Source organism: Ascaphus truei, chromosome 7 (assembly GCF_040206685.1).
Source record: "Ascaphus truei isolate aAscTru1 chromosome 7, aAscTru1.hap1, whole genome shotgun sequence".
NCBI lineage: Eukaryota > Metazoa > Chordata > Amphibia > Anura > Ascaphidae > Ascaphus > Ascaphus truei.
Genome location: NC_134489.1, coordinates 82,754,903 through 82,779,105, shown reverse-complemented (window position 1 = coordinate 82,779,105; position 24,203 = coordinate 82,754,903). Strand labels below are relative to the sequence as shown.

Here is a 24,203-nt window from a genome sequence, read left to right as displayed (position 1 = left end):
AAAAGAATGGGTGTTATAGGGTGGCCAGTGAATGACATGGCTAGTCCATCCCAGAAAATAATAGGCTTGTTAACCGTTTCACTGCTCAGCAATGCATCGATGGTCCCTCTGGCATTGAAGGGGTTACAGCATTATGTAGGTACAGAACATGACACAGCTCTCAAAACCAATTAACAAATTAGACTCGATAAGCCTCCTTCAGCCTCCTCCTTTCCCATAACATGCACCATTTGAAGCAGTGTAAAGGTCACAATATATTTCCAAGACAACACAGGTATAAGATAACACAGTAATAAGAAATCTTCACTTTAATCCATTTGATGTCAAAGGAATGGCAGTCCATTAGCCATTCCATTGCTTTGCAATGTATTGAAAACCCTGCAAGTGTGAAAACTATTTTGATGCTTTCAAAAAGAGCCCTTTCCCAATCATATTATACATACATACCTTTGGATATGGTATATGAATGGTTTTTGGATACTGATTGTATTCTTCTCCATACAATGTATATTCTATAATTGGTACTTCAGTATCATTAAATTCAACATAGGCCAAATAATTTCCATTTGGTGACCACCACATAGCAAAAGAAGTTGAAAACATTTCCTCTGAAAAGAAATGTGCAAAACATTTTTGTAAATAGGAATTTGAGAACTTTGTCTTTAGAATTCTTTAATGTAGTATCGACTGTAATTACTTCATTTAATAATGTTTTGTGATACCAACTCTCTGAATATGTTCTCTTGTCGCATATCACACTTGTCAGCTGTATTAATGTGACGAGAAATGTCCCTGAAGTAATGTTGTATCTTTTGTTTCTATGTACTGTACAATATCAGCTCCAGTTTTACGAATTAGAAAATGCTGCACATTTTTATCACATTCTATGGTCTATGTTTTAATTTCCTTTTCTCAGAACGTATACTGTACATCTACAGTATAATACATTTATTTATTTAGAGTCTTTTACTAAAGTACCAACTGACTTCTATACCTTCCAAAGCGCACCTTCATACAATACGTGGAAAGATACCTGAGCACATAAAGGAACACACCTGATAGCTAGGAAATATGCTTCCAGGTATCTCCAGTGTGTTCCTTTGTGTGCACAGGTATCTCTCCATGTATTGTGTACAGGTGTGTTTGGGGAGGTATACTGTATAAGTCACTTGGTACTCCAGTAAAATAGATATCTCTTTCCAGTGCTATTTTAACCTGATATTAAGCCTGTGCTAATGAGTTAAACAAAGGCTATTGTTTTTGCATATAACCTGTGTGGATATGCGTTAAACTCAGAGAAAATAACCTCAATTGCCACTTTAGTTATTTGCCCTGATTTGATGGAGCTTGGAGTATCTGGCCCTTAGATAACCATGACACTTTAAATGTCAACAAGTCAATCTTGAAGCAGATTTGCCATTGACCATCTCCCAATTTTTACCCTTACGCCCTTTGATATCAGCAAAAATGTAGATATAGCCCGGTTCATTGGTAGCTCTGGCACAATATTGTATTACACATTCATAGGAAAAGGACATATCTGATCTATTTTCCTTCACAATCATAATGATTGTTAAAGATATGAATGCTGATTCAAGAAAGAATTCTGTTACAGTGTAGGCATCTACATTGACTTATCTAGTATATGCAATGATGTATCCTACATAAGTATCTTTTAAAGTATGCATACAGCATATAGGGTGACTTGATTAGTATTGGAAAAATGACTGGATCTTCTGAATCACTCTCCAGAAGAACAGTATATGTGTATGTATTTTTGTTGTAGTTTCCTTTTCCCTTGTAGTTTGTAAAATCTCTGCTGTAGAGATGTGCAAATGACTCACAAAAATGACCACATGACCTTTTATGTACTGCCATTTTCGTGAAATGTTGCTCAAGTAATTTGCTAATATGTACAAAAAAATACATTTAAGAAAGATTTGAAAAAAAAAATGAATTAAATTTATAGCACATTCAAACATCTGTACTCTGGTGCTCCTGCTAATCTCATGTACTCCATCTATAAATGCAAGTGCACTATGAAAGAACATAAACTGGTTTTATAGTTGCACTACTTGCGGCATACATGCATTGTCCTCCAATGTAACTACAACACACATCACTGCGAAATACTCAAAGAACTACATTGGTCATCATTTGAGTCTAGCCGCAAAGTTAATCTTTCCTGTCTTGCCTTCAAATACTTTCTGGGCAAGCTACCCGCCTATCTGAACAAGCTCCTCACCCCTACCACACGCAGCACTTATCACCTGAAATCTGACTCCAAAAGACTGTTCATGGTCTCAAGGTTCAACAAAGTATCCGGCTGCTCTTCCTTCTCTTACCGTGTACCCCAAAACTGGAACAATTTACTAGAGACTCTCCCAGCTGCCACCAGCCTAAGTTCTTTCAAAACTAAAGCGGTCTCACATTTTAATCTGGTCTGTAACTGTTACATACGCCATAACATACAGTACATCATCTTTAACTATGCATGCAATGTCTTGTATATTATGTATAACCCTGTTCACTTATGTAACTATGTACTTGTCATCAGAACTCTGTGCCCAGGACATACTTGAAAACGAGAGGCAACTCTCAATGTAATACTTCCTGGTAATATGAGATAAGGTAGATGCTGCAAACCAAACAAAATTGGTAAATGAAAGTAATCCAGTTACCGGTGCTCCTGCGAGTGAGCCAGAAACATCACAAAGTTTCGATCTAGTGTTCTTTATCAAGTGAACTGAAGTGGCATCCTGGTAAAACATTTTATAAATAAATAAAAACAAATGTGCTTGGAATCCCTAAGCAAAGCATGTATGGATTTCGTTATCACTGATTATGCAATGTGAGGTATACAGCAGCGGTGCGCAAACTGAGGGGCGCCCCCGAGACATTTTTAGGGGGGCGTGCTCACTTACCTGGCTTCTGTGTCCATTCGTCTCCATGACAACACGGCATCAAATGACGATGGAGGGCCATGTGACGTGATATGACCCTGCGGCATCATTTGACACCCGTTGCCATGTAAACGCGGTGTCAAATGACGCTGTGGGTCACGTGAAGTGACATCACATGACCCCAAAGCGTCACTTGAAGCCGATGGGTGGGGCGCGACAGATGGGTAGAGCAGGCAGGGGGCGCAGTGCAGGATGTTTGTGCACCCCTGGTATACAGTACATGACTCTCAAAAAGATATTGTATGACAAAACTCCCAGATATATTTTATTTCAAGTCTAGCACAATGGAAATCCTAATCACATTTACAAAAACTGAAACTTTGCTTGTTTTTTTAAATTATATGGGTGCTACTCCCCCCAATTACTTTGACCCCTTGGTGTTGAAAGGCGTAATAGTTGTGATTAAAAAAAAAAATACCATCTTGGAAGTACAACATATTTAAAATGGTTACCTTCATATACCCAATCTGGTACTCCATTTAAAATGTCTTTTTCATCCCCGTTTGTGGTAATATTGACAATTTCACTCTCTGGCGCTTCTTTAATATAAATATTATTTTTCCAAACATACGCCTGCAGGTTAAATGGCATAAAGAAATTAATGGCAAAAGGAAGGAAACAGTAAACGTTAGAAAAACATAACTTAAAAACCAAATACATTTTTTTTTACATCCTCCAAGTGTTCTATATCCTTGGCTAGAGTCTATACGTCTTACAACATTCTGACAGTTCTATTACATGTAGCAGGGTCCCACCTGGTCCCCCTTACCCTCACTGCTGCGGGGGCTCCCGGCAGCTTCGGAGGCAGGGCATTGCCATCTTGGTTGTGTTGCGGAGGTTCGCACATGCGCAGTAGCGATGCGGCAGCCATTTTGGTAAAGAAGTGGTAGCAGAGGCACTCCGTAGAGCAGGGACGGCCCACAGTCGTGAATGCGCAGTTTGGGTGATGCGGCGGCCATTACAGATCACGCACGCGGCCCCAATAGGAAAGAGGGCCATGGAGGACTAAAGCCCCCAGAATGCTTAGAGGCAGACAGGCCACCTGACACCAGGGAGCCAATACGGCTTACAGCTTTCCCTGAGAGGAAAGATACATTGTTGTGTGCTGCAGTGAGGAAGTCAGTGAGACTGAGGAGACAGAGGGGGAAGGAAGGTGGGGCAGAGAGCTGCGAGCTTCTACCCTAGGTCAGAAGTACCCCGGGCTAGAGTTGAGGCCTTGACTCCCCACTAGTGAGGGTGGGTGGTCATAGGGACAGGCCCTTAGGTAAGGACTCTGTGCCTTCAGCTGTGTGATAGGCAAGGACAGAGTTACAGTGCCTGCTGTAGTTCCTTAGTGCAGAGAGAGAGAGAGAGAGAGAGAGAGAGAGAGAGAGAGAGAGAGAGAGAGAGAGAGAGAGAGAGAGAGAGAGAGAGAGAGAGAGAGCCTGTGCAGTTCTTTAGTGCAGGGAGAGAGAGAGAGACCCTGTGCAGTTCCTTAGTGCAGGAAGAGAGAGAGATCCTGTACAGTTCTTTAGTGCAGGGACCCAGTGATAGAGCCTGCTGCATGTTCATGTATGCTGTGTTGCTGATCGAGAGACTGTCCTTATGGTGGGACGTCCGGCTGGACCCCATCCCACATGGAGGTACAGATCAGCGCTGGATCAAGTGTATCCGGTAGACCCTTTGCGAAGACACCCAGGTGCCGGAGCACCTGGGCAAGTACGTATTTACAGCCTTCCACACGTGCACCAACTTTACCTTGCTCCTCACATGTGACAGGCCTGTTCACACACTTGGGTGGGCTTGGACTCTCTGGACACGGGGTTGGGAATGGGGTGTAAGGGTATAGCCCAGTTAGGGGCTAAGAAGGTTATAGCCCAGTTAGGGGCAAGGTTATAGCTGCCAGCTAGTGGCAGAGGCTGGGCTATATACTGTTGTGTATTGCTGATGTATGTGTTATGTTATATTCCGCATATAGTAAAGACCGTTGCTATTTTACATCTAGTGTATGTGTTCATTTGAATGTGTCCAGCGAGGAACAACTCCCGCTCTGCTGGGAGCCATCGCAGGTGGAGGCGCTGTACCATATAGTATTGTTCCAGAGGATACATCCCAGGCTCTCACTGGCGGAGGCTCAGGCCTCCTGTGAGCCTAGCAGGTAAAGGACCACACCGGTAATACATATAGATTCTCCTCATATGCACCCTATCTGCGATACGATTGGGGGGGGGGGGCGTGGGGGTGGGGGAATATGGGTTACATACACAATGTTTAACCACAGCTGCATCTTCAGAAATTGAAGCAGCAATATAACATTTGTGATCTTTGCTGCTTTTTTCTCTTGAATAAAAGCCACTGTTCACCTTTCTGTAATAAAAAAAATACCATCTCTGAGTAGCCCAACCAGGGGGGGGGGGTGCAATCAATTACAGAGGCCCCATGCTTTTCCCCACAGCAATTAAACTGATTGCAGGGAGAGAGACGGGGCCTCTGTAAGAGAGCAGCCCTCCTCCATCGACACTGCGTCATCATGGCAATGCGACATCACATGACGACGTGTTGCCATGACAATGCACCATCACGCGATGCTGCGACATCATAACGCCATGGGATGAGGGCCGGCAGGTAAGTGAAATGCCCGGACACAGTAGCCTACATGCTCGGCCGAATGGACATTATAGACAGATTGTAATGTAGGCATTTACCCAAAACAACTTTCCACCACCCAATATGAATTTCTGGTTACGCCCCTGCCATCTCTCACCCCTCTCCAAAAATTGGTAGGGGGAGTGTTCCTGCAAAGTCATATTGTCACTTACTTTACAACTATTATTATTATTATTTATTAAGGTGCCACCATAGTTCACAGTACAGTGAAAGTGGGATTATAGGTTTCCAATTTAGTTGAATTAAAGATGTGTTCTACTGTAGGTTGTGTTGTGATGTCTCATAATGGAACAGTTAAGTAGTTATGGCAGTTACTGGTTATAATAATGGTATTCTGAGGGCTGGCATGGAAGTACTGTATGTAGTTATAATGAAAATTACAGTACTTTATACCACAAAACACATGCATTGGGAGGGCCCAGAACATTAACTGTTTTAACATTTACATTCATCACTTATATGGCTAGATTCAGATTTTTTATTTCAATTTCACTTAAATGGCTATTAAGCGCACAAAAGTATTTGGTGTACATTAGTTTACTTAGCTAGTATTCCATATGTAGAAATAATAATCTGGGAAATCACAATTGTTGGATTTACTTACCAGTTTATGACCAACGGGAGACCAAGTTATGTACTGAATAGTGTCAGGAAGTGGATTTGTGGTTACCAACTCCCTACGGGGGAAAAAAAGAACAGGTGGTGATAGAAACGCAACTAGTAGATCTTGTGACAATAAAAAGCGGATCCAGAAAAGTGATATGATGACGTTGATGGCTTTTAGTTTTAACAATTTGAACACTTTTGAACCACTATTGACAAACTTATTCTGCATCTCACGATGTTCCCAACAATTCATATTTTGTTTTATCTTTGTAAACTTCCAGTGATATTACATGTAACAGAAATAAACCAATTGTATAATATCAATTCATTTAAAGCTCCCAATTATCTGTTTAAAGCACTTTGCTGCTATGCCCTTTATGATTCTCATTTACTTGCCTGCACACCACAGTAAACGTTTATTGAGATCATGAACATAAAATAGAAAATGTGTACTGTAGTTAATGTCTATTTTCTGTGCAATCAGTTGCAATGATGTAATACAAATATCATAGGTAATACTTGCTGTTCCACTCAACTTGAACACAAATAACATTAGGATTACATGGAGGGGCAAATGTATCTTTGGTGTTGTGAGAAAAAAAAATATTTCGCTATACGCAATGATCGAAGTTTGATGGTATTTGAGGGTACAACAGAGTACCACTTTTTTTCTATTTGAAAACCGAATCATCCACATACTATAAAACAATTTTTTTTTTAAACACACTGTTTTTGCGTTTATCTTCCTTTTCTGTGAATGTTGCATAAATCTACAATAAACTAAGAACTTTGAGCCTATAGGGAATATTTAATTGTGGTTAACAACTGGGCACAGCAGCATTTAATACGATGTAGCCAGGTCCCCTTTTGTGCCGCGACCCCCCCTCCTCTTACCTCCGCTGCCGGGGGTCACTCGATAGACCCACCGGCACTTCTGGAGGGTGGGGGCCGAGCAGGGAGAACTCCGGTGCTCTGGAGGTCCCCGGCGGCTCCCGAGCAGGGCGCCGCCATGTTGCGCAACTTCGCGCATGCGCAGTGAGTCCCCGCATGCGGCGGCCAGCCAGGGACATTGCGCATGTGCAGATAGACCGCACGAACGCTGGCCAATAGAGAGAGGGCTCTAGAGAAGGGACTACATATCCCATGAGCCTAGGAGTGCCCCACATGACCCCAGGGAGCCAATAGGGCTACAGCATCTCCCTGCAGGGGAGATTGGATACATTTCGCGGGCTTGGAGCACGTTAATCAGTCGGCGTCAGGAGCAGCTAGGGGAAGGAGGTAGGGTGCAGGAGTCAGTGACTCCCTGCACTAGACTAGCAGCCCGCTAGGCCCCAGATAGCCCTGAGCCACCAGTAGTGTTGTGTTATTCAGGGACAGGCCCCAGGTTAGGGACCCTGCCCCTTATTATCCAGAGTCAGTTAGGGACACAGCGGAACGCTGCACGTTCATTCAGAGGTTTGGGCTCAGACCTCCGCTGCGGCTGCAGCAGCCATCCGGGTGGGATTGCCCTGGACGATAGTTCCTGTATTCCCTCGTCATCAGGATCCTTTGTGAAGCTCCTTGGCAGGCCCGGGCACTGGAGTGCTCGGCAGGTAATCTACAAGTGCACCAACTATACCATCTATTCATATAAGATATAGTGGCTGCGAAGTCACACATATATTTATCTCACTTGCGGGTGGAGGACATAATGTGTGGGGTTACTGGACACGGGGTGGGATCACCCGGTGAAAGGGGGTAGCATCCTGCGAGACTCAGTAGTAGTGTCTCCTCTAGAGAGGGACACCTGTTGATATATATATGATTAAGTACGGTTGCTACAGTAAAGTTATTGGTTGTTTTACATGCTGTGTGTGTGATATATATATTGTCCTGCGAGGATTACTCCCCCTCTGGTGGGAGCCATCGCAGGTGGAGGTGCTGCACCGAGTACGAGGTTACTCCTATTATTGTACGTGCCCCAGGCTCCCCGTGGTGGAGGCTTCAGCCCCCTTTGAGCCTAACAGGTAAAGCACCACACCTGGTAACATTAGGTTCCCCGCACACCCATACCATATGCTCTTGGGTAGGGGAATACCCGTTACATTTGGAGGCGCTGCTGAGATTCAGACCTGGGGTGCCCTATTCAAACCAGTATCATAAGAGATCAGCAACATGGTAATTCCCTCACGTCAAGAGGTCCATGCGTGGGCCATCTCCATCCTGGAGCCCCCTAGTTACGTTGTGGCCGTAGGGAACGTTCCAGCTTTAGTGGCGGAGAACGACATCCGGGACTCGCTGAGGGAGCTCCTAGGGTCAGATAAAATATGGTACCGGGGCAGGGTGTTCGACCCTACTTTTTATTGGAGCACTATACTATTCACAGTGGGGCGGGACATATGCCAAGAGACGGCCCCGAACACTCTAGTAGCCCCTGAGTGCCCGCCAGAAGGCTACCCCCTTATATACTCGGAATTACCAGTAATACGGGAAATGTTTTCATCAAGGGTCCCTCCTCAGGCTTCAGATGAACCGTCCACCAGTACTTGGACACCAACTGCACCAGTGTCAAGTACCCCAAACTGGGTCGACCATCCCCCACCCAAAGTCTTCTTTACTCCAAGCGCTCTCACGGGAGCCACTAGTTGAGCTGACAGTCCTGCCTCTCCACCAGCCCCCGCACCCCACAAGGTGAACTCCCGGCCTATCAGAGAGAGGGTAACTAATGAAGGTTCCGCAATGGGGTGACGCTACCCCAATTCATAGAAGTCATCACCATGGCCTCCCAGTCCCAAAGCTATCGGAAACTCAAAGCCTTCTCGGGAGTACTTCCAACACCACAGGGGGAGGAAGGGATAGACCTTTGGAGGGAGAATGCATTAAAAGTCATGGAGGAATGGTCGTGCACTGACACAGTAAAAAGGCAGCGTATCATGGAGTGTCTCAGGCCTCCCGCTTCTGCCATTGTAACCATCCAGAGGGACCAACATCCAGAGTTGACAGCGTTGGAGATGGTGGAATTCCTGCTGGAAGCATACGGACTAGCAGAAGATGAAGGAGCGATCTGGACGAAGTACTACAATCTCTATCAGAAGGAGGGAGAGGACTTGTCGGCCTTTATACACCGCCTGCAATTGGTCTTGGGACTTCTACTCAATCGTAAGCTGATTCCTGCCTCTGGGATGGATGAGGCACTTCGTAAGCAGTAAAAAATAAAAAATATAGTGCGCAACCAAAAATAACCCAATTGTGATAATAGACAGTGTCTTATAAATAATTAAAGTGATTAAGTTATTTAAATTAACCCTCCTTGATTATTCGTGAATAACAATAAAATCAAGCACAACCCTACTGTGGAAGTGATAAATTTGCATGACCATAAAATCTGTTGGTTAGTGGCGTATGCTGCTGGATGAATGGAGTAGCTCAAACACTCCCAAGAGCTGAAAGTAAAAGAGAAAAACAAGTGCAAAACGCAATAGTGAAGTATATCAAACTCTGTTGAGATATTTATAAAAGGGTAATATATCTGCGTACATCAAATGGTTAGAACTTAAGTATCTCGTGTATCAATACACAAATTACCACACAGCCGTCGGCGGGATAGGCGATGGTGTAGGAGCCCTCGGATGGATATTTACTTTTTTACACTCTACCGCAAAATCCAAGAGCCCCTCCGTCTCAAAGGGAAAGTGCTCTATGGAGAAGAAGGATGAGTCTGCCGCCCCGTCCAAGGGGTACAAGCCAAAACCCTCCGACAGATCACCTTCCTCGTCCAAGGTTCGTCCAGAACGTCGCGAGGTTGTGTGCTATAACTGCGGTAAGAAGGGCCACTCTTCCAGTAACTGTCCGGAGAGGGAGGATCCTCCAGAGGAAAACCCTCCTGATAGAGGAAAATGAGCCCGGTCAATGGTCTGCCGCGTACAAATGGCAGCGTCGGACCCAGAACCCCCTCCTTCTGGAACCGAAGATGCCTCTTCTGACTCCGGCCCCAGTGATGACGCCTCACCAAGGGAAGCTTACAGTCAAGTAGGCCCCACGGCCATCGTGCCTGTTGTACTGGAAGGGATCTACTCATCGGCCCTACTGGACACGGGATCACAAGTGACCATTATATACCGCAAGTTCTATGACCAGCACTTTAGACACTGCCCCCTGAGGTCGGCCGAACATATGAAGGTTAGGGGGTTAAGTAATGAAGACTACCCCATCGATGGGATTGTAAGGGTTCAACTGGAAATACTCCAACTGAACACCGGCAAGAAACACCCCATGCATGTAGCGGCAATGGTATGCCCGGAGCCCCAAGACCAGTGCAAGTATCCGATCATCTTGGGAACAAACACTGATATAGTACAGGCTGTAATCAGAGCATACCTGAAAGAGACCAACGAGTTGCCGCTGGCCAATTCGCTCCTAGACCCCGTCTTACGAGAGGAGTGCAACCGGTATATGCCTTGGAGCGTCACGGGGATCTCTACAATCGCCAACGTGGACTTACGACCATATTACCAGGGGGAGTGCAATGGATGGCCGTCTGGTGCTGTTATCCCGAGCGAGATGAGAACAATCAGCTCTTCTCTCTGGAGAGTACCCCTGAGGAAGAATTTCAGAGAGGGTACAGGGTACTACCCGAAGTACGGGAGTGGACGACTAAAATCCCTCAACGAACTTATGTATATGTGCAGAACATCTCCCCATTCCCGATGGATCTTGATGCCGGACAGAGTCTGGGTTGCATATATCCGGTTAGCACTGTGGAAACAACGTCTCAGGTGAACGCTGCTGCAGTGGATGAGCGATTAGTCGAGTTAGACTTCAACTTCGGTGAGTCAACGTTGCCAACGGAGTGGAAAGAGCGGCTAACAACCCAGTTGAATAAACGACGGACTGTGTTCTCCAAGAGTGAGATGGATGTGAGGTGCAGTCGCAGCGCTCAACATGCCATTAGACTGAGTGATGCCACTCCATTCCGGGAACGCTCTCGTCGCATCACCCCTAGGGATGTGCAAGAAATGGATACCGCTGGGATTTTGACAGTCACAGAGCCCTTACGCCTCTCCTATAGTGGTGGTGAGGAAAAAGAACGGATCCGTACGACTGTGTGTCAACTATCGAACCCTGAACAATTGTACGATACCGGACCACTACAACCTTCCTGGCATTGAAGAGATCCTGAATGCTCTGAACGGGAGCCAATGGTTCAGCGTGCTCGATCTACGATCCGGGTACTATCAGGTACCCATGAATGCAGAGGATCCGGAGAAAACAGCCGTCGTCTGTCCCCTGGGGTTCTACCAATTTATACGTATGCCCCAAGGTATATGTGGGGCCCCTGCTACCTTCCAACGACTGATGGAGAAGACTATCGGGGACATGAACCCTCGGGAGTGTCTTGTCTCCCTGGACGACATCATTGTCTTTGGAAGGACTATGGAAGAGCACGAAAAGAGGCTATTTAAAGTGATAGACCGTCTTGGGAAGGAAGGGTTGAAATTGTCCCTAGACAAGTGCTGGTTTTGTCACACCTCGGTGACCTACGTGGGGCACATCATGTCTGCTCAAGGGATCGCCACCGACCCAGCCAAAATAGAAGCGGTCGTGAACTGGCCGCGTCCCGAGAATGTCACAGAACTACGATCCTTCCTGGGGTTCTGTGGGTATTACCGTCGCTTCGTGGAAGGGTATTCTAGTAGAGCTAAACCCCTGAACAATCTGTTGAAGATATACCCTGAAGATACAGGAAGGAAGGCCGTATCGGCCCGTCAGCCGTTTGGCGATAAATGGACGTCTGAGTGTGAACAGGCCTTTCTGAAATTGAAGAAGTGTCTGACCGAAGCACCGGTGCTTGCGTATGCTGATCCGAACAACCATACATTCTGCATGTGGATGCCAGTCTCAATGGACTGGGTGCTGTCCTGCACCAGAAGCACCCCTGGGGCCTTTGGCCTGTAGCCTACATCAGCCGCAGTCTGACACCCAGTGAACAGAAATACCCCATCCACAAGGTGGAGTTCCTGGCTCTCAAGTGGGCGATCACCGAGAAGCTCCACGATTACCTTTACGGTGTTACGTTTGAGGTAAGGACGGATAACAATCCCCTCACGTACATCAATACCTCGGTCAAATTGGATGCAGCAGGACACCGATGTTTGGCAGCTTTGAACAATTACCGATTCTCCCTGAAGTATAAGCCGGGACCCTTGAATGTCAGGGCTGACGTCCTCTCCAGGCGGCCAGGGCTAAGTGCTACTTAAGATGATGAGGAATGGGAAGAACTCCCAGGACCAGGGGTGCGAGCTATGTATAGCACCGCCGCCATCGTCAATGATCAAGTGGCCTTCTCAGAATTACGGGTTGCAGATTCTTTGGGATGCCAGTCGCAGGCTGTTCCAGCCGCCTACTGCGATCCAAAAGGGATGAACGTAACTCATGACAAAGTGCTACGGTGGAAAGATCTGGTAGACTACCAAATACGAGATCCTGTCATTAATATCATTAGGCAAGCCGTTGAAAAGAAGAATCCAGCCCTTCTGAAGCGTACTCCCAACGACTTGGTTGCCTCGCTCATGCCGGAAGTGGACAAATTCGAAATCGATAACTGCTTACTCTATCGGGTGGTGCAATACCACAACCACCCGGATAGACGACAACTAGTCCTCCCTAAGAACTTGCAATACATGGTATTAAAGTCCCTACATGATGAACATGGACATCTTGGTGTGGAGAAGACCTTTGGGTTGGTCCGAGACCGCTTTTACTGGCCCAAGATGCGAGAGGCCGTAGAACGCCATTGTCGCCGTTGTACTCGGTATATACAATGCAAGACCCTGCCCACCAGAGCAGCACCCATGGGTCATCTGAAGAGTTCTGGCCCCATGAATCTTGTATGTATGGACTTTCTGTGCATTGAACCTGATAGCCGAGGAATATGCAACGTGCTGTTCATCACGGACCATTAGACCCGTATGCCCAGGCCTTCCCCACGAAAGACCAGAAAGCTATCACGGTGGTAAAAATATTATGGGAGAAGTACTTTGTGCACTACGGTCTTCCAAACTGCCTTCACTCCTATCAAGGTTGGGATTTTGAGAGCACTCTGATCCGAGAACTGCTCAAAATGATGAACATCGCTCAATCACGAACAACACCGTACCATCCCAAGGGAGATGCATTGCCCGAACGATTAAATCGAACCTTACTGGACATGCTCGGAACTCTACAGAGTGCTCAGAAGACTGAATGGAGTCGACATGTAGAGGCCTTGGTTCACGCGTACAACTGTACCCGACACGAGTCGACTGGATTCTCGCCCTACTTTCTCATGTTCGGACGAGAGGCGAGACTGCCAGTAGATGTACGCCTTCGCGTATCGATGGATGGGATACACAACGCTACCCATTTCAAATACGTGCAACGACTCAAAGACAGCTTGCAACAGGCGTACCAACAGGCTGAGAAATCTACAGCTAAGCTGAATGCTGGCAATAAAAGGCGATATGACCATAAGGTCAAATATCGGGAGCTTCGTCCTGGATACGCTGTGTTGCTTCGAAATCTGGGAGTCCAGGAAAACACAAATTGGCCGACCGATGGAGAGACGGGATATACGAAATAGAATCTCAGATGCCTGGCCTCCCGGTTATCGCATCAAAGACACTGAAGGCCGGGTAAAGGTATGGCACCGTAACCATCTTCTCCCCATTCCACAAGTGGGAGATGAGGAAGCAGAGATACTGGCCACGCCGCTCAATGGTGAGTCCGACTTATCAGAGATGGGTCAAGAGACTGTCAATAATGAAACCCACTCTGAAACTCCTGAAGACCCTATGGAAGGACCCTCTCAAAGGGACTATTCCACAGAAGGGGCATCTCCCGGAGGAGCTACGGGTAAAGGGCCCCGTAGGCCAACGCCTACTAAGGTGGCCCCAACAGGGGGAGGATGTAGCCAGGTCCCCTTTTGTGCCGCAACTCCCCTTCCTCTTACCTCCGCTGCCGGGGGTCACTCGATAGACCCGCCGGCACATCTGGAGGGTGGAGGCCGAGCAGGGAGCACTCCGGTGCTCCGGAGGTCCCCGGCGGCTCCCGAGCAGGGCGCCGCCATGTTGCGCAACTTCGCGCATGCGCAGTGAGTCCCCGCGTGCGGCGGCCAGCCAGGGACATTGCGCATGCGCAGATAGACCGCGCGAACGCTGGCCAATAGAGAGAGGGCTCTAGAGAAGGGACTACATATCCCATGAGTCTAGGAGCGCCCCACATGACCCCAGGGAGCCAATAGGGCTACAGCATCTCCCTGCAGGGGAGATTGGATACATTTCACGGGCTTGGAGCACGTTAGTCAGTCGGCGTCAGGAGCAGCTAGGGGAAGAAGGTAGGGTGCACTAGGCCAGCAGCCCCCTAGGCCCCAGATAGCCCTGAGCCACCAGTAGTGTTGTGTTATTCAGGGACAGGCCCCAGGTTAGGGACCCTGTCCCTTATTATTCAGCGTCAGTTAGGGACACAGCGGACGCTGCGCGTCCATCCAGAGGTTTGGGCTCAGACCTCCGCTGCGGCTGCAGCAGCCATCCGGGTGGGATCGCCCCGGATGGTAGTTCCTGTATTCCCTCATCATCAGGATCCTTTGTGAAGCTCCTTGGCAGGCCCGGGCACTGGAGTGCTCGGCAGGTAATCTACAAGTGCACCAACTATACCATCTATTCATATAAGACATAGTGGCTGCGCAGTCACACATATATTTATTTCACTTGCGGGTGGAGGACATATTGTGTGAGGTTACTGGACACGGGGTGGGATCACCCGGTGAAAGGGGGTAGTGTCCTGCGAGACGCAGTAGTAGTGTCTCCTCTAGAGAGGGACACCTGTTGATATATATATGATTAAGTACGGTTGCTACAGTAAAGTTATTGGTTGTTTTACATGCTGTGTGTGTGATATATATATTGTCCTGTGAGGATCACTCCCCCTCCGGTGGGAGCCATCGCAGGTGGAGGCGCTGCACTCCTATTATTGTACGTGCCCCAGGCTCCCCGTGGCGGAGGCTTAGGCCCCCTGTGAGCCTAACAGGTAAAGCACCACACCTGGTAACATTAGGTTCCCCGCACACACATACCATATGCTCTTGGGTGGGGGAATACCCGTTACACTTGATTTGCACTTTATGTTGGATTGGGGTGCGATACTCCATATTGGTGCCTAGTGAATCTCCTCAGTCTCTATTTAATCACAGTATATTATGCTACAGTATGTGGGTCTTTCTCGGTCTTTATTCTCCAGTCTTCTATCTCAAACAGGATTCATTTTCCTCTGGTTTTTGTTCTTTTCCTAAGTAGGTCTATATAAATAAACAGAAAGTATTGTCCTTGGTAGCGTGACTGAGCACATGTAGTAGTAGCACGCACTTCCGACTGACATCTATCCACTTATAGAGCCACTTGTGCTCCAGCAGGGATATCCTTATAACCTAACCTGTTGGTGGCCCTTGAGGACTGGAGCTGGCCACCCCCGGGTTAGACTCTTGTACACACACACACACACACACACACACACACACACACACACACACACACACACACACACACACACACACACACACACACACACACACACAAGCACCATTCCAATGTGCAGAAATATGAATATTGTTTATTATACCTGTTCATGTAATGGAAACATTTTCATTTCCACATACTGTATATATTGTAATACAATGTCCAATAAATATTTTTAATTGCAAAGTTCTGTTATACAAAAAAGAACAACCTACCTTTTTTCAATGTTATATATGTGGTAAGATGCTGTGTATGAATGTCTCCATACCTGAAAAACAAATAGATATGACTTGCAGTGCAGAACATGGATATTTTGGAATTATGTCTCCATGGAATCTAGAAGAGATTTCCTATTTTACTGAGATAATTAACACTCCATTTCAAATATCACAATCTACATTTGTGGGTGTGAAAATTTGTGGCAGATATTGCATTTTTCTAGAAGATTAATAATGTATAGTGTAGAGAAGTTGAGGGAAGATAATGACTAGTTAGTGTTGATGTTAAGGTCTTTATCATTCTTACAAGGGCTTTTGGTCTAAACTCTAAGCCATTGTAGGCAGACATCCTTTGTTTGCATCTAAACGGCATCTAAAGGGTGTCCACCGTTTGCTGATGTTTGGTAATGCTACAGGTGCTCTATTGCTTCCGATACTCACTAACACTCTCCCCTCGTTTCCAATGTCAACTTACCCTGCCTATAGATTGTAAGCACATTGAATGTCTATTCCACCTCTTCTAACACAATTTTAATCCTGTCTGTAAATGTTACTTACAGTATGCCCATAATCATATCTCTGACTGTCCTTTAAATATCTGTAAACTGAATGTGTATTACCTTTGTTCATTTAATGCTACCAGATTATTATTATTATTTTTATAACTATGGCTTTAACTGTCTGTTTCTTGTGTAGTAAAATAATTGTATTTAATTGTAGTTGTTATAAACTGACTGTAAAGTATTGCACTGCCTACTTAAATGGAGGCCTATATTTACTTTTAAAAAATAAAGGAGGAGGATGATGATGATAGTATGACAGAGTATGTAACTACAGTACAGCTTCAGAGTGTAGGCACAGTTGGTGTGAAACATCAGGCAATCTTCCTGAAATTAGGTAGGAATCATGGAAACACTACACTGTAGAAGAGGTTTATTTTTTCAGCCTCGTCTATTATGGATGGGGTGGAAACATGAATTGCTTGAATATGACCTTTCTTATGAACTGATAGATCATTTTAAATGCAGGTTTAAAGATCCTGAATATCCCCCTCATGACAAAGTGAAGAAGGGAAATACATGTACAGTCAAGAAATATTTCTTAGTCCAATATAGGCATAAACTATGTCAGTCATTATTCTAACAAAATAAATCTGTATTTTGAACAAGCAATACTTATGATAGCTATGAATTACTGCTGTCCCATTTTAAAATTAGAGTGTTATCATAATACATGCCTTTTGGTTCAAAGTAATGTCTGAAATGTAGCTTTACAAACCGATACAGACATACTGTATTCTATACTTAAGTACTATATACTGTATAGTCCCCTTGGGCTACTAATTCTCTGGCCCCTCTAGCACTGTAAGTCCCAGTAAAGAGTGGGCAGTGTTGGAAGCAAATCCTGCAGGGCCTGGTTGTATTGTTATATGTGTGTTACCTAATACAGTTCAGGAGTAGCCTGGTATTACAAGGGGGGCCTATGACTGATAGGAGGCCGGCTTACAGCCACTCCCCTGGGAAAGAGTGGGTTTCCCTCAAGAGATTAGAGCAGGGGCGCGCAAACTTTATTTGCTGTGACCCCCTGCCTGCTCTCCTCTGTCGGTGCATCCCCCCCCCTTACCTCGTGTGGCATTATATGACACCACGTCACATGACCGACGGCATCATTTGACGTCACGTTACCGTGGCAACCGTGATGTCACGTGACACCGAGGCACCATTTGACGCCGCGTCTCCATGGTCACGCGTCCTGAAGCCAGGTGAACCACGGTAAGTAGAGGTTGCAGAGGCCTTGTGCGTTACCCTGGCATTTAATTTAAATGCCTTGGGGAAGAGCGCGGGACTTCTGCAACCGCCCACGACCCCAGTTTGCGCACCGCTGGGTTAGATTAAGGATTCTGGGAGTTAGTTCTGTGCTACCCTCCCTGCTATGAGGACGCAGAAGTAAGCCACTCCTGGACAGGAGTGGGCTGAGGCCTTGCCCTGTTAGGGGGTAAGTTATGCTGAGGAGGGGTGCTCAGGGCCTCAAGCCACCGGTACTGCCTTCAGGGAATGGAACCTGTACTGATGTGCTAAACCTAATAAACTCCAGTTATACCCTCTCTGGTGTGATGTCTGGAGTGTGAATAACCAGAGTTGCCCCTGAGGTTCATCCTGGCTGCACCAAGATCCTCTTGAGCTGGAGGCTCTGTGCTGACTGAAGAAACATCCTTGACAGCCTATCCTGATGTCTCCCTAAACCACCGCGGAGATCTCAGGCCTTCTGTTCTACCAAACAGGTATGCACCAGCACCAGAATACACTAGTAGCTACATGCTACATGAGGGAAAAGGTACTACATACTATGTATCTTATTACAGTATGTACTATATAATTCTCTTGATAAAAAAAATGTTGGCTGTATTATTGAGGGTCCACTTGTTATATGTGGTTCTGGTTATCTAAAGTAGTTTGCCGTGTTTCACAGCTGGCAGCAAAGCTTCAATAGTCAAAGTGTAATAAGAATGTGCTTAAAGGTACACAATACTGACTTAATGTCAAGTGATTGATTATCTTACCTTTTCATAGTCGTACTGCAGTAGTGCATATGTTCTATCATAAGACAATGCATAATATGATGCATTGTAATTATTCTGTCAAGAAAGAACCAAAAAACAAAATATTAAGCGACGTAAATGATTAAATATGTAATGCAAATAACAACTTAAATGACATGCAGAGTATTTAACGTACTATTGTGGTGTTTGCAAGAATCTCCATTGTGTTTTCAGTTTCAACATTGAAAAGGACCATACTGTTGTCTTTTGTCCTGTAGAGATACTCATTTCCTGTAGAGGAATAGACACAAAACAAGCCAATATACTGTAGTATCTGTGCTATTGGAGGAATACTGCACCATTGTTATTACAGTAAGTTAATCACATTCACGATAGAATGACAGAGGCATATTGTCCTTGAGCAATGCATTGTAGACCTCGCCAATATTAAATGGGTTATATAAACAAGAAACGTCAAATGACTATCAAGATCCTCATTTAAACACACATTTCTAGTAAATTGAAGTACATTGATTACCTGAAATCCACCGGAGGCCAAATGATTTATACTTGAATTGATCACTGAAATAGTCTTCCAATGTAAATGTCCTACGAGGATCGGATTCTTTTTCTCCTGGTGATAAAAACATATAAAAGTGTAACATAATTAAAATACATTTCTTACTACACATGCTGGATATATTTGGCAGCTCTACCCTCCCCAATGCTGCAGAGGCTTGCAACACATAACTCAAACGGACGCTTTGGCCCCATAGAAGCCTTGAGTTCATATGTTATTTTATTGTAATTGGATTTAATGAAGAGTGGGTGAAATTTCACTGTGCTCAAATTCTAGATTAAAGGTACTAAATTAGCCTAGAAGGATCCTATACTGGCTAAATTGGTATGCATCTAATGAATGTTATACAGTGCCACCAAGATCAATTGGTGTAGTATGTGTATATTGTGTATCATATGTGTATATTGTGTATCATATGTGTATATTGCTACTCGGAAAGCATGTGTCCTACTGTTTCATTGCATGAATTTGATTTTTGTTTTTGGTCAATCCAGGGAATTTCTAGATTACAAGTTATTTGATGCTTAATATCTCTGTAATTTACACACACACACACACACACACACACACACACACACACACACACACACACACACACACACACACACACACACACACACACACACACACACACACACACACACACACACACACACACACACACACACACACACACACACACACATATCTATTGAAACAGTTCTTCCTCCATTAGAGGGATTAGAAGATACTGTACCTTGGCATGGTTTGCAAGTTTCAACTGCTTTTGCCAAAGAATTTAAATAAATTAACCTCACTTATGAAAACAAAAACAGATAGATATTTAACAATATAATTTGTCATTGTATGTAGCATTAGGGCTTTTTGTCAATATCTCTGTAACTGGAGGGGGGAGACAGTTTATATAACCAATATTATTATAGGTGTAGAAGCCTCTGTTCAGATGACATGAAATACAGCGGTAATAATAATTTAGTGGTGAGTAAATTGCTGTTTTAAGCTCTCATTCACATGTAAGGTTTTTTTCAATGTAACTTTGATTTGGCTTTCGACATAGTGCATAGTGAACACTCCTTTTAGCTTTTTAAGATTATGTAATAGATCACAAAAATAAATAAAATGCATTCCATTTTAGAACTAAACTGACTTGAATTTATATCCAAGGGATTATAAACAAAGAGATTCATTTCATTAACAGATTGTGATATGATCCACGTTTGTCTAAGTATTACATAAAGGAAGTTATGAGTGTGTTTATATATTAAGGCAAAAACTTAAACGTCGTTTGTTAGTGTTTTTTACTCTGTCGTAAATCCTTCAATTTAGCAGCTGATTTATGACAGGGGTGAGCTTATGTTGTTTCAATGGGGTAAAAATAGTACATAAGACTTGGCAAGGTATTATAAAAAATCAGAATTCTCATATTTCTACGCCAGTGACCACTCTGGGGAAAACCTATGGCATATGGTAAAGTATTGTATAGGGATTTCTATTTTATGTTTTATCCTGCTATTTTAAGAAACTGTTCTGCATTTACTGTAATTGTATGTTCTTGTAAATATCTTTTTCTGTCATCTGAAGCACTGTATTTTTATCTATATTAAACAATTCTTTAATAAGTAATTCCTTGGGACACTGAATGAACTATTGCACGCTCTGGAGAGAGTATTAACTTTTTCGAACATATTTTGCTACAACAGATTTTTGTGGGTTAAGTGCATAGTTTTTCTATAATAAACAGGGACATGAGACCCTGGCAGATATATTAATTTACATATTTTTGCATAATTCTTGGGTGGTGGAAGCGTTTAGATATGATTGCAATTGAGTAAGGGGTTAATATTAACTACCTGAAAGTACCTTGCGCAGGAAAAAGGTTAGCTGGCTAGAGTAGCCATGTGTATTAACCTGGGTTGCATATCTAAGTCACGTGCTCACTTGTGTGCTTTTCATGACAGATGGTATATGGGGACGGATTGATGGTAGAGATTGTTAATTTGAGGAACCTTTGCAAAGGAGAAACGTGGGCCAGCTTGCAAGCTGTGTATTAACCCCTGTCCCATATGCTGGTCACGTGCTCACAGGTCTGCTGTATATGACACAGACTATCATTGTATATAAAATTAAATTAAACATAAGAAGGAGTATGTCATCAAAATGTATACATATGCAGGCTCTTATACGGTATGGCCTGCCGTCCTAGGTTACATTTCATAAGAGCATAAAACACATTCCACTAGGATAACCAGCTGTGCAAAATAAAATGCTACAAAATTAAACAAATATATACTGTAACTGAAATATACACTGAAAGGTCACATTGTAGACTATTTAATTTTTACTGATATATGTGTACTGTCTGTACTGGGAAAACTAGGAAAGGCACAAGCTAATTGTAAGTATAAACCCATACTATATTTAGAAACTGATTTGAAAACATATCTAATATTCAGTAGTCAGTCCAAAACATAAGGTATAAGTATAAACCGCTATATACTTTGCTTTACATGTATTACAATTGTACATATGTCTTCAGTATTTCATTATGTATCCACAGAAACAGCAAATGAGTGACATGCATAATATTCTGGATTTATGTTTTCATTTATTTATAGGTGCATTAGGACACACAGAGAGCTATACATTATTTTTGAGAAACCCAACCTTACAGTAAAATACCTAACAACTAATAATTCACATGCTAAGCCACTGCCAACATTTCATTACATTAGTCAAAATAATCACATTGATCCCTAACTTATTATCCTAAAGGCTATGTGTTGGTTGTCACTGAGTTTGGAGCTCCTCCAGCTTTAAAAATTGAGTTATAAAGTTTGAAGATTGTTAAAAATACCAGATGCTTCCTAGTTTTTTCTGTAACTCAGATCCCGACCCCAAACAGATGAATGTTCCTCTTTGTTTCCACATTCTCGCAATGGACCAAAGCCTATATATCTAGATATTTTCACTGGATGAAATGAGATCACACTTTCCCTCTAATTTAGAGAAGAAACACGAGAGGGAATTTGGTGAGACCTGACACACCTGCTAAAAACAATCTAATAATACTGATACTGTATGTTAATCATAACAATTAATCAAATAACTGGGTATATACTATAGGAGTGGGCGGCATACGAGGATAATGATTCATGACTTTCTAAAAGATGGAACTTGATGGCACTTGCATTAGGTTGTCCTGTGTATAGGGAGACCAATGAGTTTTCAACTTGAAAAATGAATATAAACAAAGGCCTCTTTTCAATATGCTGTAAAGTTGCTTCTCTATCTCTGGGAAGCTCTGAGCTTGAATTGATCTCAGAATGGAGCTCAAAGCTTCCTTCACTTAAGAAGTGGCTTCGTTGCATATTGAATAGGAGCCAAAGTGGTTTGTCCGCTGAGTTTTCCATTTTTGCAGGTACAGTACATAGCAATATTCAGAGAAATTATAGTACACCTGAACATAATCTGCTGCTTCGCTGAATGTTGTTTCTGTGGGTACTTGCAAGGATGGAAAACTCAGTGGACAAATCACTTTGGCTCCTATTTAATTGGCAATAAAGCCACATCTTAAGTGAATTAAGCTTTGAGCTTCATTCTGATTTAATGGGTAGTCGAGAATAGAGATGGGTGGAATGGTCCAAATTCCCTTCCTGGATTTTTTTATTGATTTATAAGTTATAATTCACGCAGTGGGAACGTTGTTATTTCTGCCTGTATATCTTTGAGGTCATCAAACCACAACCCAGCCTTACACCTAGTGGAGCACCGGACTTTTGGGGTTCATTCCCCATACTTTATAGACCTTCCTGGATTTTGCCCGGGCTTTTCATTCAAAATCCGATCCACGAGTTAAAATCCAATTTCGGATTGTACCAAATTGAATCGACGCAGATTGTTTCAAATCTGTCCAGAAAGCTTTGTTTCTAGGGTTTTAAATAATCGACCGTCGGATTTAACGACCGTGTTTATTTTGAATCTGACATCGCTTTGTATTAAAAACATGAGATGGCGGATTAAAATATCATGGTTAATAAATATTAACATACTGCTATATACAAGTTAATATACTACAAACAGAAACATGTACTGTACAGTAGCCCCAGGGCCCAGACCACATGGACAAGTGTCGCTCACTCAATATTAGTACTACTTAACTCCAGTCAGTCACAGGTTAATGCCTGGTTAATGGTTTGCTGCAAGTTTTATAAAGTAAATAATTTATAAATGTTTGAGCCATAGTTTTTTTTTAATACAGCAGCCCCCACTACGAGCAGACAGAGAATGAGAAAAACTCAATGTACAAGTTTATCCCTGTCCATGCAAATAATTGACAGTAGTAAATGTTCTGGAATATTATTGTATTGATTATTAAAGATTAAGATCAATAAACTGCTACAGCATATTAATATACTAGAAACAGAAACATGTGCAGGACCCCAGAGCTCACACCACACTGACAAGGGTCACTCACTAATAGAGTGCTACTTAACTGAAACTGTAGTCAGTCCCAGGTTAATGCCTTGACAATGGTTCAGATGCAAGTTTTATTAAGTCAATAATGTATCATATTTTAAGCTTTAGTACTACAGCAACAGCCTTCCCAACCCACAGCTAAACTCTGCAACACAGTGGCTTCAGCTTGAGGCTGCCTCACTATTTATACTCCTCCCCCTATAATAATTCAGTTTTTCTGATTCAGATTCAGTTTCCAGGTTCCGATTACTAATCGGATGGACAGATTTTCAGTGATAGAAAAAACAAATGGCGGATTTGACTTTTAGAGACTGATCTGCGGAATCCATGGCTGAATGGAACTGGCTGACGCGGATTCAAAGTTGAATAAAAAATGTGTCCATCTCTAGTCAAGATGAGAGGTCAGTGGGTACAGACTCTTTAATCCTGTACTTTCAAGTCTAGCTTGTTCACAAAGGTAATTTTTCTTCAGCCAGAGAAATAATGTGGAAGTTAACATGTTTAAAACATGCTTAAAATCTAAACGAAATGGAAGTTTAAAGTGCATTTCACATTTTCATGATTACGAACGCATATTCCTCGCCTAATTACGCACACATGTTTGGTATCTGTGGAATGAATATGATGTTAACATTGAACTTGTTAAGT

The 24,203-nt window shown here is 43.6% G+C and overlaps 1 protein-coding gene across 2 annotated transcripts in view; it reads right to left on the bottom strand.

Moving 5' to 3' along the window:
• Positions 1-24,203, bottom strand: part of DPP4 (dipeptidyl peptidase 4) — a 91,831-nt gene that overhangs the window by 51,880 nt on the left and 15,748 nt on the right. For both annotated transcript variants that reach the window (XM_075609244.1, XM_075609243.1), the window contains 7 exons: positions 19,038-19,133; positions 18,696-18,790; positions 18,521-18,595; positions 15,958-16,010; positions 6,214-6,286; positions 3,416-3,536; positions 448-608 (listed from right to left, as the gene is read on the bottom strand). In XM_075609244.1, the coding sequence (XP_075465359.1) occupies positions 448-608; positions 3,416-3,536; positions 6,214-6,286; positions 15,958-16,010; positions 18,521-18,595; positions 18,696-18,790; positions 19,038-19,133 (674 nt within the window). The remainder of the gene's footprint in view (positions 1-447; positions 609-3,415; positions 3,537-6,213; positions 6,287-15,957; positions 16,011-18,520; positions 18,596-18,695; positions 18,791-19,037; positions 19,134-24,203) is intronic.